General features: G+C 46.5%; 1 protein-coding gene across 1 annotated transcript in view; it reads right to left on the reverse strand.

The window, feature by feature from the left end:
• Positions 1-303: 303 nt before the first annotated feature.
• The window catches only part of VPS26C (VPS26 endosomal protein sorting factor C), a 59,617-nt gene continuing 40,568 nt past the window's right edge, over positions 304-19,352 (reverse strand). The window contains exons 4-8 of the mRNA XM_006146284.3: positions 13,921-14,001; positions 10,379-10,453; positions 4,493-4,643; positions 4,112-4,264; positions 304-1,164 (exon numbers count right to left, since the gene is read on the reverse strand). Of these exons, the coding sequence (XP_006146346.1) occupies positions 1,082-1,164; positions 4,112-4,264; positions 4,493-4,643; positions 10,379-10,453; positions 13,921-14,001 (543 nt within the window). The 3' untranslated portion in view covers positions 304-1,081. The remainder of the gene's footprint in view (positions 1,165-4,111; positions 4,265-4,492; positions 4,644-10,378; positions 10,454-13,920; positions 14,002-19,352) is intronic.

Below are 19,352 nucleotides of genomic sequence, written 5' to 3' on the forward strand. Positions count from 1 at the left end.
GCAGTTGGCTAACCCAGGTCTGTTCACCTCAAACAGGTAACAGGACAGAGGCCCGCAGTCTGAGCTTGCCACCCAGGCCAGCTGGGAGGACCCAAAAAAAGAATGACAGGATTTGCAGGAAGAGATGTATTGCAACAGACTCACCATTCACTGTGAACCATAATGGGGGAATAAGATAAAAACTGGCTCAGGTCAAAAGGTCAGAGGCAGGCCAAGGGGAAGTCCCGGACATTTTCCTGGCACCCCCCAGAGGGAGGGGGTTTACCAACCTGCCCTAGGCATGGTCTCTTGATATTCAGAACCTGCCCCACAACAACAGGAGCAAACACACACTTCTCCCTTACCTAGCCTTGCATTTACGTATATTCTGGGAATATGGCAGCATGGGATTTCAGGCCAGTTCTTGAGACTTCAGAAACTCCAGCACTAGCCACTGTTATCAAATCCTCTTTCTTACTCCTATGAGAACCTGAGATGCTTTTTTCGGTATCTAAAAATTTTGAAGTTATAGTGAAAATGTTATAAAAACTACAGATAAAGTGGGAAAAAAGCTACCCATTCCTCGTTCATGTCGCTCTGTCCTCCTCGGAGAGCATCTATAAACCATAAGCAGCCAGGACACTTGGAGCCCTCCTGGGCAGTGCCTGGCCATGGACGCTGGGCAGTGCCTGGCCATGGACGCTGGGCAGTTGGGCCTCGCCAGCCACACCCTCTAATAAGCCAGAGGGGTTTCCTTTTGTCCCCACGATCTCACTTTCAGCAAAGTTCGACATGCTATTGTGGCTGTTTTACTGTACCCAACAAGGAACAGGAAAGTCAAGAACCAAAGGAAATGTTTTCTGTGAAATGATCTTGCAATAGGCATTAAGAAGCCCCGCTGAATTTCAAAGAAAAGGTCTGAGAAGTGTTGCCTGCTAGAAGCCTAAGCCAGGAGGAACGAGGAGGAACTGTAATTTGAGGAGTCAGGCTCATTTCTGATACAGAATGATTACAAATACAAACACTGCCCATTTGGGCTCCCAGTCAGTAACCGGCTGGATTTCCATGTGGCCACTCCTACTTCTCACGCTCCCCTCCTGGGCTATACCCTGCAGAGCTTCAGTGGGAAGTTCTCGGTGATGAGGTGATCAGCATGAAGCAGCACGACAATGTTGACCTCAAACTCTGAGAAAAGAGCAGACAGAGAGGATTTGTGTTTGCTTGCACTGAAAAGCAGAAACCAGTGCCAACTCCACTTCAGATGCAGCAAGCTCCAGCAGTGAGGGCATGTCCAGGTGCCATGTGGAGTTCTGCATTTCTGTCCCATGCAGTGTCACCTTGAACTTCAGCAAAGGCTAGTTTTGTAACCGGTTTATCTTTGTAAGTTTCTCTAAGTTAATTTCTATCTTCTTACCTTGGAACGTAAGTCAAAAGCCTTTCCCAACCACACTCTCCTTGTCCTCTTTACTGAAGAGAATACTCTAGAATCCCCTCAACTCATTTGCATTCTTTTGCTCTATTTTTACATTTCCTACAGTTCTTAATGGCATGGAAAACTCTGAACTGGCCCACAGCTGTCTGGGTACCTGTCTCCAATCCCCAAGGGAGAAACAACCTTCAGAAAGAGCAGACAGTTAATTGCTGTTCCTTTGGATACTAGATAATTTATCTAAAACAAGGAAGAGGCAGAGGCGCCATAGCACATGCCATGTGGGCGCTGCGTTCGAGCCGCTTCCTCAGCAGCCTTCCGATGACTGTCATAAAATAGCATGCAAAACACTCCGGTGCTTAATGCACAGCATGGCAGGAAGAAATCATTTTTGTACCTCTTTGAGGCGTATGGAGCAAAACCAAGCTGAGACATCAACAGACAAGATACCCCCTCCAACTCTAAATTGAGGTATGCTGAAACATAAAAAACGCAAACCAGAATACCATGTGTAATGTGCCCGGGGCTTTAAAGGAAACCCATGTGGTGCTGGCCACAGACGGAGCAGCACCAGGACAGCAGAGGGGCTGGTGAGGGAGGCAGTGGTTTGAGTGAAGAAAGTAGGTCAGGCGGGAGGGAACTCCCTCTGCACTTGAGGCCCCTGGGACCTCTGCATTTATACTGTCAGCGCACACTCCCTATTTGATCACAACTGCCAATAGGTTTTTCGAAGTTCCCATTTCTCAGCGAAGCAGTACGATTAAGCAGAAGCAAGGACCAAACCCCCTCCCCACTACCTGTTCCTGCCAGTGAGCCTCAGGTCCAGCCCAGCAGGCTGTCCCAGCAGAGCCTGGGGGCCCTCTGTTCAGATCAACCTTGGCCCTACACAGCTGGGACTGCAGTCACAGTCCCTTCCTACTGGGGCTTTGTTCAGATCCTTGTTAAGGGGGTGACCTCCCAACTGAGTTTCATTAACATGATGGTACTTGTTATTAGAAAATCATGGTAACCTCCCTTGGGGAAGTTTGTCTCTCCCAGGTGTCTCCGGGCAGACACTGCTGTCTTTTCATGTGTTTGGTGAACACCTGAGTCTGCTGCCCTTTTTGGTCCTGACACAAGTGTCCTGACCTGTTATGCTCTTGCTACAAAGGGCCCAAAGAATTCCACACATATTACACTGTGTGTCTAACCCCACCAGTCACCTGTGCTCCAGGATATGCTCTACAGCAGGCACAAAAAGCCAAACAAGTACTCAGTGATTTGGAAGCAGGTATCATGAACATTCCCGCATGTAAAACGAACTTTGGTGATGAAACTGAACTTGGTGTGTGTGTGTATCTGTGTGTGTGTGTGTATTTTTTAAGTGTATTTATTTTTCTCCATGAGACAGACAGACACCCCCAACAGGGTCTCCACACTGTGACCCACCCGTGGTCTCGGCTGGCCCACATCATGGACACGTGTGTGCCCTGTGTGCCCAGGGAGGGTCTGGGTATAAACCTTCCCCATACGGGTCCACTTGAGTTACCACTGTGCCACTGCCTGGCCCTCTTACTTAGATTTTAAATTACACTATTTGGAAATTTTAAAGTAAAATCATAGCATACATTAAAAAAAAATGATTCCCACTGAACTAATAATGCACATTCAAAGATTTAGAGAAAATACACTATTAATAAAAAAAAAAAAACCTTACAATCTCAGGGATAAGTTCCCACTTCTCAGGGAAGCAGTACAATTAAACAGAAGTAATGCAAACCCCGGACTACATGTGACTGCCAGTGAGCCTCAGGCACACTCAGCAGGCTGTCCCAGCAAAGCCTGGGGGCCCCACAGCAAGGTTGTGTCAGCTGGGGCTGCAGTCACAGTTCCATCCTTCTGGAGCTTTGTTCCCGTCCTTGTAAGGGGGTGACCTCCCAACTGAGTTTCATTAACATGATGATACTTGTTAGAAGGGATGTACCATCAAAATATCTGTTTATTTTTTCTTCAGTAATTTGCATGCGGGATTCTGGTATGCATGAACAAGTGCCCAGTATGTTTTTCCAAGCCGCTGGGTCTGGAACTCAAACCATGCAGTCAGCCATGTGGGATCCAGCTGCCTTAATCACCAGGCCATGGGTTGCCCCCATCGAAATATCTTCTGTGAATATCTGAAGCCACAGAAATGCTTATGATACAACGATAAAGGAAAAACAACAGGATATAAAACTGTATCCTGTGACAGGATTCCAATCTTGTGGTCAAAATATTTACACATCTATTCATGGAAAACACCCAGAGACACGACCAGCTGGTGGGGCCCCAAGCCTGAGGAATGGTTAGTGTACACTCTGGGATTTTCACATGTTCTGGGTCTCCACTCAAAGCCACTCTGTCAGACAAGTGACCTGACCTCTCCATTCATAGTGCCCCCTCCACTCACTTGTTCCTTACTCAAGTTCATTTTCATCAGAGCCCAGCATCACCTGCCCTGGTCTACACTGGCAGGGTTACCATCTGTGTCCCTGCATGACAGTGAGGTCCACAGAGCCAGGATTGCTCCCTGCCATGTCCACACTGCAGTACAGCAGCTTCTCCGTGGGGTGTTGCTGAATGACCGAGGGAGAACATGCTGAGCTCTATGACCCAACTGACCTTCCTGTGGGCCCTACCCTTCACAGAACCCCCTCAGGCTCCTGAGGGCAGAGTGGGCGTGCTTACCGACTTTGAAGTTGGTGGTCTCCAGCGTAGGGCAGGTGAACAGCCTGGGAAAGACCATGTATATGGGGACAGAGAGGCTCCTGCAGACATCTCCGTCGGCGATCTGAATGTTCTGAATCTCTGTGGCATCACGGGCATAGCCTTCTGCACACCCTGGAGAAGGGAGGGACTGTTATGTGGTCGGGAATCAGCAAGCGTTAAAAACACTGAAAACTGCAGCAACATGCTCACCTCCTTCTCTGGTTTGCTCTATAGGATTCGAGACTTTCTCCCTGTCCACATCTCACTTCCCTCAAACATACGCTGATTGCAAGGAAGAGCCCCACTCTTACACTTGCTCCCCCTACGTCACCCTGACCACTGAGCACATGCAGCCCTTACCGCAGGTCTCCACACGGACCAGCTGCAGCTCTATGCTCCGGATGGCGGCCTCCGAGCTCTCTACCACTAGCTCTCCTGTGAGCGGCTGTGTGATGATGCAGTTAGTTGAGTTGAGGTGTCCTCTGATGAGAAATTTGGGGAGCAAAGCTCTCTAAAACAAAATGAAAACAAATGTATCCAGATCAAAGGAAAAATACTTGATAGCTGCTTTGGTTCAAATAAAAACTAGAAACAGGGTCGGCCAGTGGTGTGAAGGTTAAGGCAGCTGGATCCCACAAGGCCAACTGCGCAGTTTGATTCCCGGACCTAGTCAGTGGTTTGAAAACCATGCTAGGTGTGCTTGCGTTTGTGTCCAAGATCCCAAGAGGAAAAAGGAGGAGAAGGGATTGTGGTGTGGCCATCCATCCGGGGGGGGATTTCTCACTTTTCCTCTCTCTGTCCCTGTCTGGCAAGAACATGTACACTATAGCAAAAATAAAAAACCAGGTATCAAAGCTGAATAACTCTTATGCACTCCATCAGAACACTGTTTTAGAAAATGGGGGGAAAGGAACACTAGTACTTGCATATTCTGTCAAATTGGACAGACTGAATTATTCAACAACTGTTTTTATATGGAGGCACCTAACAGACCCCACCTGTACAGAATGACCACCTAGCCCAGAAAAACATCCTAAATGCCTAGAAAGTGACTTTTCACCAAGTGATCCATATAAAAAAGTCCAAGGAAGTTGCTAAGGGTGTTACCAAATAAGGCAAAGGCTTTTTTTTCTTCTGGATAATCTCGAGAATAGTTATTATTTATTTAGTTAGTTTTAGGTTTTTGCCATAGGGCACATGTGCTCACTGGAGAGAGACAGTGAGAGGAAAAGTAGAAAATCACCCCCTGGGGGGAGGGGATGACTGCAATCCCTCCTTCTCGCTTCTCCTTCTGGAATTGAGCATGCATGCCATGTGCCTGGCATGAATTTCAAGCCACCAGGTCTGGACTCAAACCACAGTCAGCCATTTTGGCGTTCAGCCCCTTAACTACCACGCCACCTGCTGGCCCCTAGAACAGTTATTTAATGAGAGAATTTACTGGCACTTATTTGGGAAAATAAAAAGTATTTACATTTGATTTACGACTTCCAATTTACAAAGCATAAAATAGTGACATAAGTTTTTGTAATAAGGTATTGAGCAGGAATTGATCTCATTGTCCCACACTGGTTTCTGGACTCAAGCAGGCCCCCATCATGGGCATATGTGTGCCCAGCACACTCAGGGAGGTCTCTAGATGCTAAGCTGGAACCCTCCCACGTCGGTCAGCCTCACAGAGCACTGATTTTACTGATGGCCATCATCTGGCTCCCCAGTTATGCAACTTAGAAAAGTCATGGCGTTAATTTTATCTCAGGGAAATTTAAAGAGAAGAACTTTCTCCAATGCTTAATGAAAAGTTTATGAACCTTTATGCTGTACATGTTGGAAACTGGCCAAGGGTGACTGGTGATAGTCTTTGTGGGAAAAATAGACCTAGAGGGCCAGGTGGTGGTGCAGTGGCAATGCAGCTGGACCCACACAGGAAAGGGTCCGGGTTCATGTCCCGGGAACAACCTGAGCACACCAGGAGGCATGAGCATGCCTGTGATCCAGGCTGGTTGAGACTGGAAGGGGATCAGTGTCAAGGCCCTGTGGGAGGTGCCTGTCCACCTGTGTCTATCTGTGTGTCTCTCTTTCTCTGTGAAGAAAAAAATAAATAAACTGAATAAGAAAAACAGGCCCAGAGAGTTAGAGACAATGTTCCCAGCAGTCTTTACCTCTGGCTGTGCCCCAATTCAGTTTAGTGCACTGCTGTCCAAGAGAAACAATGCAAACCACAACGTGAACCACACATGTACGGTTTTCTAGCGGCTACTATAAACACAAAAGAAAGAAAGAAAGAAAGAGAGAAAGAGAGAGAGAGAGGAAGGAAGGAAGGAAGGAAGGAAGGAAGGAAGGAAAGAAACAAGTAAAATTAACCAATATATATCCAACCAATATATATCCAAAATGTTTTCACTCCCACTATACGCAGTATAAAGCAATGAAGAAGCTGCCCCGGCCCAGCCCAGCCCGAGGCTTAGAAGTTAAGGCAGCTGGATCCCACAGTTAGCTGACGGTCTGAGTCCTAAACTCAGAAGCTTAAAAAACACACTAGGAACCATATGTGTGTTCCCGAAATCCTGACAGACGGAGAAGAGGAGAAAGGGCAGTGGCATAACCATGCCCCACTGGAGAGCCCTTCTCCCCTTCTCTACCCTCTCTGTGTGTGGTGAGTGCCTGCACCCTCTGGCAGATAAAAGACGATCATGGATGATGTCTTACACTCTCTTTTTCACAGTGAGTCTTTGATATCTGGTGAGTATTTCACACGTACAGCTCCTCTCACCGTGGCCCAGCCTCCTAGTCACATGGCTGGTGGCCACTGAGTAGGACAGCACAGCCTGAGCACTGAGGAGCGGGCCCTTTCATCTGGTGGCCCCAAAGATACAGACCTCTATAAAAGTCTGGATTCAAAACTGAGTTTTTTAAATGACTGAAAATAAAAGAAATTGTATTTTTAGAAAAATAGGAGCAATAGCAATTCATGTGAAAATTTAGACCAGCCTGGCCACTGCAGCGCTGACTGGCTGATGCGGCTGCTGGGCAGGCTAAGGCCACATGGGAGGCCTGGGTTCAATTCCCAGCCCACCCTAAAATGCTAGGAATGGCAGTGCAGGCCTATGGTCCCGACTACTTGGGAGGGTGAAGCAGCAGGAAGACAACAGAGAGTCCTATGTAAATACCACACACACACACACACACAAACACACACACACAATTCTTTTGGGCGACTGATGAAAAAAAAGAACTCTTTCAACATCCAGCTGATGATAGTGACTAAATACTTGCTTTCCCTCCTCTGATCTTATATTAACACACACAAATGGAAATAAACAGACACTGCTTCCCAGTCTGATCTCCAGCCTTTCAGCAGTTCCTGTAAGTCATCTTACATCCTTCCAATGGGTCTCTTCTCTTCTTATAAGACAAACAAAAAAATCGCCAGTGGTATTTTGTGACTAAGCATTTTGTTTGCTCTATGTGTGATTTTCTCATTTTCCAACAATGACCATGAGTGGTTCTGTCATAATAAAAGAACAAGTTCTTTTTCTTTATAAATAAACCAAACACCTAGGAGAGCTGTAAGGAACACCCTGGGGGATGACCCCAGTGAAGCAGTTATGTCTGATAAAAAACAGACTGACAGAAACTGCAGAGATCCAGAAAGCGCAGGCCTATGAGGCCCAGGGAGAATGGTGAGGCAAACTTGCTCGACGGGGCCATGTGGACAGTCTACGGGCAGAGGCCCTGAGGTGGGGGTGGGCGTGGGTACAGTCCCATCAGAGGGCAGGGAAGCTAAAGAGGCCAGTGCCATAGCTCCCCTCAAGGGGCCTTTCCACATTGGAAACACCAAAGCAGTCTCAGCTGGATAAGATAAGCACAGAGTCACCAATGGCCACAGTCACCAATGGCCACAGCGCAGGACAGCACGTCCCTAGACCCAGAAGACAGACCTGCACACACCTCCCTCCTAACGCACCATGTCAGGGAGAGCTTCTTGGTCAGGGTGTGCTGTGGCAAGGAAAATAGTTTTCCCCGGACTACCACAATACCATCCGTGGTGAGTGCCTGCACCCTCTGGCAAATAAAAGTTGATCATGGATGATGTTTTACACTCTCTTTTTCACAGGTCCTCATCTGAAAGTGTAAGCTGACAACCAAGAATCAATGAGCAAAACAATCAATGAGGAAAATAAAAACGAGAAGGGACAAACACTCAACAAACAGAAGAACCAATCCCTGAGAGTTAGAATCAACACAAGTGGAGAATCAACACAAGTGGAGATTTAAAGAGACTCCTGAGGGGCTGGCAGGTGGCATGGTGGTTAAGGCGTGAGACTGCCACATGCTGGCTGTGGTTTAGTCCCAGACCCGGTGCTTTAAAATCATGATAGGTACATGTGCGTGCGTGCCCAAAATCCCGAGAGGAGAAGGGGTCATGGCATGGCCAGATCCATGATGGGGTGATTTCTCACCTTCCCTCTTTCTGTCTGTCCGTCTCTCTCTCTCTCTTTCTCTAGCAAGCACATACACCCTATGGCGAACACCTCGCGGTTCAGGACGCAAGAGGGCGAAATCTAACTGGCTCTCTGGCCTATGTGCTCTCAGAAGCTGAAGGAGATGGAAATGGACAGAGTGGCTGTTTCCTGCTCAAGCCTTCCAAAAGGCTCCTGTGACATGCCCCTTGCTTCAGCTGTACCTCCCAAAGTACGAGGTCCACAACTGCTCTGGTACCCCAGTGCTCCCAGACTCGCCCTTACCCCTCATCTAGAAAGAATGATTCAGAAAACAAAATGCAGAATTTGAGTACAAAAGAAAAGTTACATCCAGAAAGAACTGAGGGGAGTCACTGCTTTCTTTGAGACAGGTTACCACTTGTTAAAAACCTGGGGAAGGTTAAAAACCTAAGAAATGGGGGCTGGCAGGTGGCATGGTCGTTAAAAGCACTGGATTCCCACATGGAACTGCAGTTTGAGTTCCAGACCTGGCAGCTTATTTTCTTGCTTTCCCTTTCTCTCTGGCTCTGGTCAAATTTTAAAAAATAATAACAAATGGAATTAAATAAATGAAAAATTCTTTTTTAAAAAAGTAAACAAAGGGACCAGCAGTTAGTGTAATGGCTATGTTGCTAGACTCCCATGTAGTCGACCGTGGTTCGAAGTCCCGGACCTGGTAGCTTAAACTCACGCCAGGCGCATGTGCGTGCGTGCCCAAGATCCCAAGAGGAGAATGGAAGAAAAGGTGCTGTGGCGTGGCCATCCCCCCCAGGGGGGGTGTGATTTCTCGCTTTCTGTCTCTCTGTCTCTCTCGGTCTCTCTGGTGAGTGCATGCACACTATAGAAAAAAAAAAAAAAAAACTAGGAAAGTGCTGACCCCATGGTGTAGCGATTGGGCCTTGTGGATGGGGAGTCAGACATGGCTGACTGTGATTCAAATCCTGGCCCCAATAACTTGAAAAACATAATAGGTGAGTGCGCATGCATGCCCCAAATCCCAATACAACAAAGAAATGGAGAAGGGATTGTGGTGTCAACACACCCCATTGAGGGGTGCTTTCTTTCTCTCTCTTTCTAAAAACAAATATACAAAAACATGTAGGGCAAACGTAGGGCCCTGGATAAGACTACTAGACCTAAGAGCAGAAGGAGCTGTGGTCTAGGCCAAAGCAACTGCTCAGTCTCCACAGTTCAGGCAGCTGTGGAGGCTGGAGCAGGGGTTGCCATGGAGGGCCAGCCAGCCCTTCTCCTACACAGGACCCAGGACACAGGGAAGGTAGGGCTGGCTTTGCTGGGACTCCTGTGTCCCCATCACACCAGCCCCTGCATGAGGAACTGCTGGAATCTTTACAAGCACTTTGCTGACCATTTTCTGTCAGATGGGAATGGTGATGGGAGAAACTGCAAGCTGGATATGAATAGAAAATACCAAGCAGCCAGGCAGCCAAGTGCAGGCTGTGGCTACTACGACGGACAGCTGGGCAGTGGTGCAGCTTGGGCCTGGGCCCACCATGCAGTAAACTAAAGAGAAAACAGTGAAAAATCACCAGCGCACACCTTCCTGTTAAAAAGTGTTCTTCTAAATCACTGTTAAGCATGAAAAGCAATCAAACAGAAAATACAGACTAACAGGGTCCAGAGAACACTTGAACATCCTCTTCCTGAAGACCTGATCCCTGAATAAAGACCAACCTGACAGCAGTGGGTGAGTGGGGGCTGGTGACTAGGGGCTACTGCGGCATCTCTGTGCACATCTTGTTACCTCTTTGACATTCTGCAAGGTCTCAGGTGTGATTGTGAAGTCCACGGGACTCGGAGTCAGCTTCCCCTTATGAGGCTAGAACAGGAGGTAAAAATGCAATTAGTGGGGTGAGGCCCAAAAGCTCAAGGGGTCACACAGCTTTTGTGTGACCTTTTACGAAAATGAATGGCAGCGTGATGAGCCAGCAAGGACCAGCTCCTAAGGGGCAGAGCACTTGGCCTGTAAACACTTCTGCAAAATATAACGTGTCCTCTATAGAATGTCTCTACCCTGAGACTCAGCGTCCTCATCTGTAAAATTCAGGGAAAGACATCTTAATCCCCAAGCTAACTTCCGGGTTAAGAATTGTATAATTAGGTCTCAGAACCAGAGTAGCATTACTGGGAGGTGTTGATGGAAGCCTTTCTTCCTAGAAGCGCTAACACTGGGGTGTCCAGCATGTGCTAATGAACCCATATGGTGACCCCTCGAGGTGCTGTTTACACCCCACAGATGCAGTCCCACTTCACAGATGAGGAAAGTGCAGCACAGAGAGCTCAATGACCCGCTCAACTAAGTGGCGGAGCTAAAAGCCACATGTCTCCTCAGAGGATCATACCTGTCCCATGAGTCTGCAATGTCACCAAGGTTAGTCGACAATGACCATCTTCCCATCACATTATGTCAGAAGTGAACAACAGCCAAGCTCCACGGTTCCTGCCTGGTGTCTTTTACTCAGGGACCAGGATCCAAAGGCAGCCAGTGCCCAGGGAGCCAGGGTGCGTTTGGGGTCGGACTGACCAATGTGCCAAGCTTACTCGTTTATTAGACGCTTATTCCAAGGAAGGTTCTTCTTGAACAAACTCTTTTAACTGCTAGGACCATGAATGCACTTCCCAGTGAATATTCACCCGCTTGCCAGCTAAAGGACTATTTAACTTGCAAACTGCACAGGCCACAGCACACCTTTAGTCTTTGGTGAAGCCATCCCCAAAGGCCACAGAGCAGGGGAGGGGGCCCAAGGGGGCTCAGAGAGTTTGGCCGTCCTACTGAAAGGGACTGTGCAGTCATGTGTGAGCCAAGCCGGCAGGCCTAGCCCAGGGCAGCAATCGGCAGGGCGCTGAATTTGGGATCCTCCTTCTTCTCAAAATGTAAGTCTCTTCGAATTAAGGACCTAAAAGGGTATGTGTCCCTTTTACAGAATAATGTACATTAAAAATATTTTTTGGCCTCTAGGAACAGCAGTTGGTGTAATGGCTATGATGCTGGACTCATATGTAGTCGACTGCGGTTCAAGTCCCAGACCCAGTGGTTTAAACTCACACTGGGCCTGTGTGCATATGTACCAAGATCCTGAGAGGAGAATGGAGGAGAAGGGATTGCAGCATGGCCATCTCCCCTGGTGGTGGTGGGGTGGTATGTGATTTCTCATTTTCCCTCTCACCATCTCCCTCTGGCACACGCATGCACCCTATGAAAAATAAGTAAAAAAAAAAAAAAAATTGGCCTCATTTTGAAGACCCTTAACAGAAAAAAAGGGAACCATATAACTTCCCCAAAATCCTAATACTTTGATTATACTGTATACAAATTTATATAACACAATTTTATCACTGAAAGAGACACCAAAACACTGTGATTATTAAAATTTAACTAAGGAGGGGACCCAGCAGGTGGCATTATGGTAAAGGGTGATGGACTCCCACGTGGTCAACAATTCGAGTCCCGGACCTGGTGGCTTATTTTCTTCTCACTTTCTCTCTCTCTCCCTCTTTCTCTCTCTCTCTCTGTCCCTCTCTGGTCAAATTAAAGTAAGTGAATAAATAAATAAAGTTAAATAAAATAATCCTTTTTTAAAAATTTACTAAAGAGGAAAGCTGCAAATGTAGGAAGTCCTAAAAAGTTACAAAAATGAAAATTTCCATAAATGAAGGACATCAGAGATTCTGTCAATCTTACACAAAAGAGATTTTAAGTTTTCCATTTTTACTTAATCATTACTTAATTCTATCCATGAATATTTCATAATAATGTAAGAGAAACACAAGTGCAGGGACCAGGTCCATAGACTGGTGATTAAGGGAGCTGGATCCCACATGGCCAAGCGCTGTTCAAATCCTGGTCTGGGCAGCTTGAGAAACATGTTGTGCGTGTATGTGTACATGCCCCAAATCCTGACAGAATGAAGAAATGGAGAAGGAATAGTGATGTTACCACATCCCATTGGGGGTGTCCCCCCCACCCTTTTTCTGTATCACTCTCTGGCAAGCAAATGTGCCCTCTAGCAATGTGGGGGGGAAAAAAGTAAAGAAAAAAATGTCTAGAGAAACTCAAGTGCAAATTTTACACAGAAAACGTGTCTCACAAAACCCCCTGTAAAAGCTCTCGTTTATTAAGGCAGGTGGTGAAGACTGGGAGAGTGCTGGATTCTGCTCTAAGGCACAGAAGCTGCAGGCTGCCTGAATACTCCCGTTCAGGACAGCTAGTGGCAGCCTGCATGTGCCACTGACATGGTCTCCAGCCTGTGGAGCCCACACATCTCGTGAGCAGTCTTTTCCAGTTCTTTGAGGTCTTTGGGAGCTCAGTCCCACGTCAGCCCAGGTGATGCCTGTCGGCAACAGCAGCCCAGCAGTTACTCTGAGGCTGTGCCCAGATACCACATCCACTGGTACCTGGGCTCTCCAGGAACTCAGAATTTTGCTAACTAATTAACCCCGTTCTTGACCTGCTCAGAATCAAACTGAAGCCAGATGTCTGGGGAGCAAACTGGGCTATAGCAGGCCCCGGGAAAGAGGGAAGGATGGGTCCTTATCGGAGCTATAAGCACTGCAGCCCAGGCAAAGGAAGGACTAGGGCATGGCAGCTTCTATGTGAAGCAGAACCTAGAGGGCCTGAGAAATGGCCAAGAGAGCCTATTGCTGGGGCAGGAATCTGTCACCACGAGTCACACCTGGAGTAGGCGCTGACCCAACTAGATCTGCATGACTGAGGAACAGCACCATACCAGCCAGAGACTCCACCCTGAATTCACCCATATTCATCTGCAGCAATGGAGGGGGGAAGCCCATCCCCTAAGCTTGCATGTGAAAGGGATTTTTTTTCACAGAACCAATCACAGATGTTCTGAAATTGGTGTGAGGAGAGGCTCCAGCAGATCCCTTTGCATCCCTGTTTGTCCTGCTGGGTATTTGCCAAGCATGCAATGTACTGACCATGCCTGAGCAGGCCCACTTCACCCAACTGTGTTCACCACAATGACCTCACGGGGTCAGAGTGATTCTCCCTGGGACACAGGGCAGGTTGCCTCCTGCTCCAGTAATGCTGGGTCCTCGGCCTGGTGTCCTTCAGCTGAGACACTCCCTGCCAGGTGGTGTCCATTTGGGCCCATGGCATCACCCATGGAACCTGGCCCACAGGGACATGCACGTGCTGCCGCTCTGGCTGCTGGTGGGCCCACGAGTCTAGTATCTTTTGACAGCACCCGTGGAACTGAAAGAGGCTAAATCATGAGTCTGGAAACTTATGGAGTTTATGGTCACTAAACAGCAGAGCCCCCCCCTCACCGCAGAGTGAACAATAAATTCGCAGGTCTTCGTTAGGTCCTTGGCCAGCAGAGATCGTCTCATGTCACAGCGCAGAGTGTACTGGATGGAAACATGGGAGAGGAAGAGGTCACTACAGTGGAACTGGCTCTCATCTTGGAATGATACACACATTTTGCTATAGGGCGCATGTGCTCACCAGAAAGATACAGAGACAGAGAGACAGAAAGTGAGAAATCACCCACTGGGGAGATGGCCATGCCGCCCTTCTCCTCCATTCTCCTCTCGGGCATGCATGCACATGTGCCTGGCGTGAGTTTAAGCCACCAGGTCCATGACTCGAAACCCCAGTCAACTACATGGGAGTCCAGTGACGTAGCCATTATGCTATCTGCTGGTCCCTTGGAATGATATTTGAAGAGACAAATCAGTCAGTGTATTTTAGGGAAACTTCATTCATTTACTGTGTCATATGAAACAGACATACATGATGGGAGGTGGTTAACGTCTGAAATAAAGGCATTTCTAAAAAACCAGACACACTTAAAGGTTATCCTTCAGGCTATTCTAGAGTAAGATGCACAGGCTTCCTTCTGATAGAAGGGGAGAGCAGAGCCAGAGAAGAGAGCAATGCACTTAGAAGCAGAAGCTGGTTCACTCCAGTTTTCCGCTTTACTGTGAGCCCAGGCAAACACCACAGCTCTCGGAGCTTCCTTCCTCCTCAGTAAAACAATGAACAGCGACCTTCCCTGAGAGCTGAAAAGATAACGTGCTAAGCATGTTACACAGAGCAGTGCTTAGAAACATGGCAGCTACTCTGTGGAAAGGATTGATAAGCAGTGCAGAAGTACTATAGGAGCCAGTTAAGGTGCTGGACTCCCACCCAACAAACCACAGTCCAAGTCCCAGACCTGGTGCCTGCTTTCTCACTGTCTCTCTCTGGGTCAAATTTAAAAACAATAATAATAAATAAAATTAAAAATAATTCTTAAAAAAATAAGTAAATAAAAAGCTATGTTGAGGGAGCTAGATCCCAGAGAGTCAACCATACGGTTTGAGTCCTGGACCCAGTGGCTTGAAAAACAAACCATGCAGCTCGAAATCCTGACAGAGTGGAAAAAGGATTGTGGTGACCATGCCCTATTGGAGAGTGTGTTTTTTTTTTTTTCCCTTCCCTATCTCTCTGTGTCTCTTTCTGGCAAGCACATATACCCTTTGGCAAAATTTTAAAAGTAAACATTAAAAAAATAAGCGGAGAGGGGCCAGCAAGTGGCATGGTGGTTAAAGCACTGGACACTTCCACATGGCCAACCATGCTTCAAGTCCTGGTCCTGGTGGCTTGGTTTCTCACTTTGCCCCCCACCCCCACCCTATCTCTCTCTGGTCAAATTAAAACGAATGAATAAATAAAATTGAATAAATAATTTTTTTTTAAAAGTGGACAGGAAGAGCATGGCACCACCCTTGATTTGAACTTAACCATACTCCCTTTCTCCACCGTCCTAAGAGCACTGTCTGGCGCTGACAATGCCAGTGCTCCTGCTGCTGGGCGGCCTGTTCTCCTGAGAGAGACCCCCCACTGCAGGGCTGGGGACTGTGCTGGCAGCAGGCTTTGAACTGGGGCCACAGCATTACATTCCCATCGGCAAACTGAGAGACTGCCTGAAACAAACTTCCATAGCATGATTGCTGTCTTAGTGCTAGTCTCAAAAAAAAAAAAAAAAAAAACAGCCCACATTTAATAGTTTGTTGTTTTAATCATCTAAAAAAAAGGATGGAATTATTTGAAATAATTGTCATAAACTAAGATGACACACATAATTGAATCTTAGAAGAAGTTACATTCTTAGAAACAATCCATCCAGGGACCAGCAGTTAGCATAATGGCTATGTCGCTGGACTCCCATGTAGTCGACCGTGGTTCGCGTCCTGGACCCGGTGGCTTAAACTCATGCCGGGCGCATGTGCGTGCATGCCCAGGATCCTGAGGGGAGAATGGAAGAGATGGGATTGCGGCGTGACCATCCCCCTTGGGGGGTGATTTCTTGCTTTCTGTCTTTCTGTCTTTCTTTTCTAGGAGGCCACCGTGCCCTGTAGCAAAAACCTCTCCAAAAAAAAAAAAAGAAACAATCCATGCACATGAAATAGGAAGTTACCATATATTTAAACATATTACTGGGTAAGATTTTTTTTTTTTAAGTTTTTGCCATTGGGCATAGACACTCGCTAGAGAGAGATGGGGAAAATGAGAACTAACCCCCTGGGGAGAGAGCTACACCACAATCCCGTCTCCTCCATTTTCCCCTTAGAATTTTAGGCACGTACATACATGAACCTACGATTTTCAAGCCACTGAGTCCGGGACTCAAACAATATTCTGCCATGGGAGTCCAACACCTTAACCACCACATCACCTACTGCCTTAGATGAGCACATTTTTTAAAAAAAGAATCATTTCTTGGCTGTAAGACTATTTATATGACATATAAACACTTGTTATCTCTGTTGAGATTTCCATCTCCCAACCAGACAGGCTCGGTGAAGCTGACGCTACGTAAGTCCACGGTACTACATACGGTCTCCTTCCTCTATATCCCACATACCACCCAGCACGGCCGATGCTTTGTCCTGGCTCACATAGCCTCTGATTCTTTCCCAGGAGGAACTTCCCCTTCCTCATTTTCAGTCTTGGATACAGGCAGGCTAGTCTCCACCCCCGCCAAGTTACAGAAAGGAGGGCCAAACCAGGACTGTTTCAGGGACCGCAGGAAAGGTTCTCTTTCTGCTGGGGTTGCCCACCCAGAAGATGTAGACGCTTGCTAGCAGCCAGCATTGCCAATGGTAGGGAAGAGCCCACCTGAGGATGAGGCCTGCACAGAGCAAGCCAAGCTGAGACCCAGCTGGTGCCCAGGCATCCCACCTGACGCCACTGTTCTCCTGAAATGCGAGTTCTAGTATCCAATATCCCTTTTCTGGCTAAGTCTATCTGAGCTGAATTTTTATAAGTTGTAAACAAAAGGGTGTGAATTACAATAAACTTTGGCCAATATCTGTTAAGTGCGACAGATTTTATTTAGTAATTTGAGGAAGAGGTGGAGCAAAGAGGAAAACACAGATTCTGTGTTCTAGGAAGGATGCTGAATTCTTTTGCAGGCGCCATCTCAATTGATTCTAACAATACTAAGATAAGCCTAAGATAAGGAGGGTTACCACTGATTCATGCACTCGATCACTCTGCAAGTATTTACCTAGCACATTCTAGTGCCAGTCACTTCCCATGAGTCCCCCATTAACCCTCCAGAGAGAGTCAGAGAGGTTGCTTAGGGTCACAGAGGTGGGATTTGAACTTCTACCTGCCTATTGCTAAAACCCATGCTCTGAAACCTTACACAATGCACGGTCCCTTAAGCCCAGATCTGCCTGTTGCACAGCCCTGCATCTTTTCACTTCATTGGGATCTTTCCCTGGCACAAGCAGTGATCCAGGTGGTATGAGCTGCAGGAGGTCAGAGGGGCAAGATTCAGTCTTTCCAACGGTCAATTAACAGTTTATCAACAGGAATAAACGAAGGCACTAAGGAGGGCCAGATCGTGGAACAGTGATAAAATGTGACGCTCGCTGACTCACACGGGACAGTTCTGGGTTCGTGTCCAGAGACCTCCTTGAGTACAACAGACACATGCAGCCCATGATATAGGGATGCCTGGGGCTGTGGCATCAAGACTCTTGGGTACGGGACCAGCAATTGGCTGGTAATGGCTATGTTGCTGGACTCCCATGTAGCTGACCATGGTTTGAGTCCCAGACCCAGTGGCTTAAACTCAGACTGGGTGTGTGTGCGTGCGTGCCCAAGATCCCAAGAGGAGAATGGAGGAGAAGGATTGTGGTGTGGCCATCCTTCCTGGGGGGTGATTTCTCGCTTTCTGTCTCTCTCTCTGTCCTTCTGGCGAGTGCATGCCCTATAGCAAAAACACCTCAAAAAAAACAAAAAAAAAAGACTGTTGGACATGCTGTCTCTTTAGCTCTCTTATGGAAGAAGTAAATACATAAACTTATAAAACAAAACCAAACAAAAGACACTTCTCTCTAGATTTAAAGCAGACTCCTAAAAAAGGGACTTTTAACTGTGAAAAAGGACAGGATCTCCGTAAATGAATCCTGAATATGTAATTTGAACAGTCATGATGGTACTGCTATATTTCATGGTGTGGTATAAAATCTTGCCAGCATGGCCACAAGAGTAGAACAAATATAATAAAACTTTCCTGCAATTTAAATAATCTTTGAAAGAAAAAGTTGCACAAGGACTGTGCACAATATCTAATAAGATGAAGATGAAAAATGAACACATGCCTAAGAATAATAAAAGAAATCATTTGTCCAAGAAATAATGAGCAAACTGAGCCCTGCAAAGTAGAAATTTTATACTGGTTACATTTTAAATCCTTCATTGTATATTATGACTTTTTTACAAATTTTACATTATGTTACTATAACACAATTTAAATTATAAATTAAAACTTTCCTTGCATCTATATAATTTGAGAAAGACAATATTAAGTCTTAACAATAAAACTATCCAAAGTAATACAACTATCATAATCTTTGGAGTAAGTACAGGAAGCAAGGGGTGACTAGAAGAGGTTTGACCTAAACACCCCTTTGGCTGTGTGGCCCTAGGAAGTCATAGCCTTCTCTGTGTGGCAGTTATTCCATTGTAAAATAAGGAAGCTGGAAAAAAACATTAATGATTGCATTACGGGGGCCAGCAAGTGGATTGGTGGTTAAAATGCTAGACTCCAATATGGCTGACCACAGTTCAACCTGGTGGTGTGCTCTCTCACTTTCTTTCTCTCTCATCTCTCTCTGGTGAGCACACGTGCCCAACAGCAAATTAAAATAATATAAACAAGTAACTTTTAAAAAATTACATCATGAATTAATAAATGGTAAAAACAGATTTATAAAAACCCATAATCCAAGTTTTTCTTAAGAATATTTCCTAATGTCTTTGTCTTGACTGATAATGCATGGTAATCATGCTGGAAAAAGAAATGTTATACACTGTAAAGATATATGTGATTAAATGTAATATAAAAAATATAGTAAGGGAACCAGCAGTTAGCGTAATGGCTATGTCGCTGGACTCCCACGTAGTCAACCACAGTTCGCGTCCCGGACCCGGTGGCTTAAAACTCGCGCCGGGCGCGTGTGCGTGCGTGCCCAAGATCCCGAGAGGAAAATGGAGGAGAAGGGATTGCGGTGTGACCATTGTCTCAGGGGGTGATTTCTCGCTTTCTGTCTCTCTGTCTCTCTCTGTCTTTCTGGCGAGCGCACGCACCCTATAGTGAAAATCTCTCCAAAATAAATAAATTAAATAAATAAATAAATAAATAAATATATAGTAATAAAATACAATTTTTAAAAATATCAAGGGGCCAGCAGGTGGCATG

This window comes from Tupaia chinensis, unplaced genomic scaffold (assembly GCF_000334495.1).
Source record: "Tupaia chinensis unplaced genomic scaffold, TupChi_1.0 Scaffold000175_1, whole genome shotgun sequence".
Classification (NCBI taxonomy): Eukaryota; Metazoa; Chordata; class Mammalia; order Scandentia; family Tupaiidae; genus Tupaia; species Tupaia belangeri.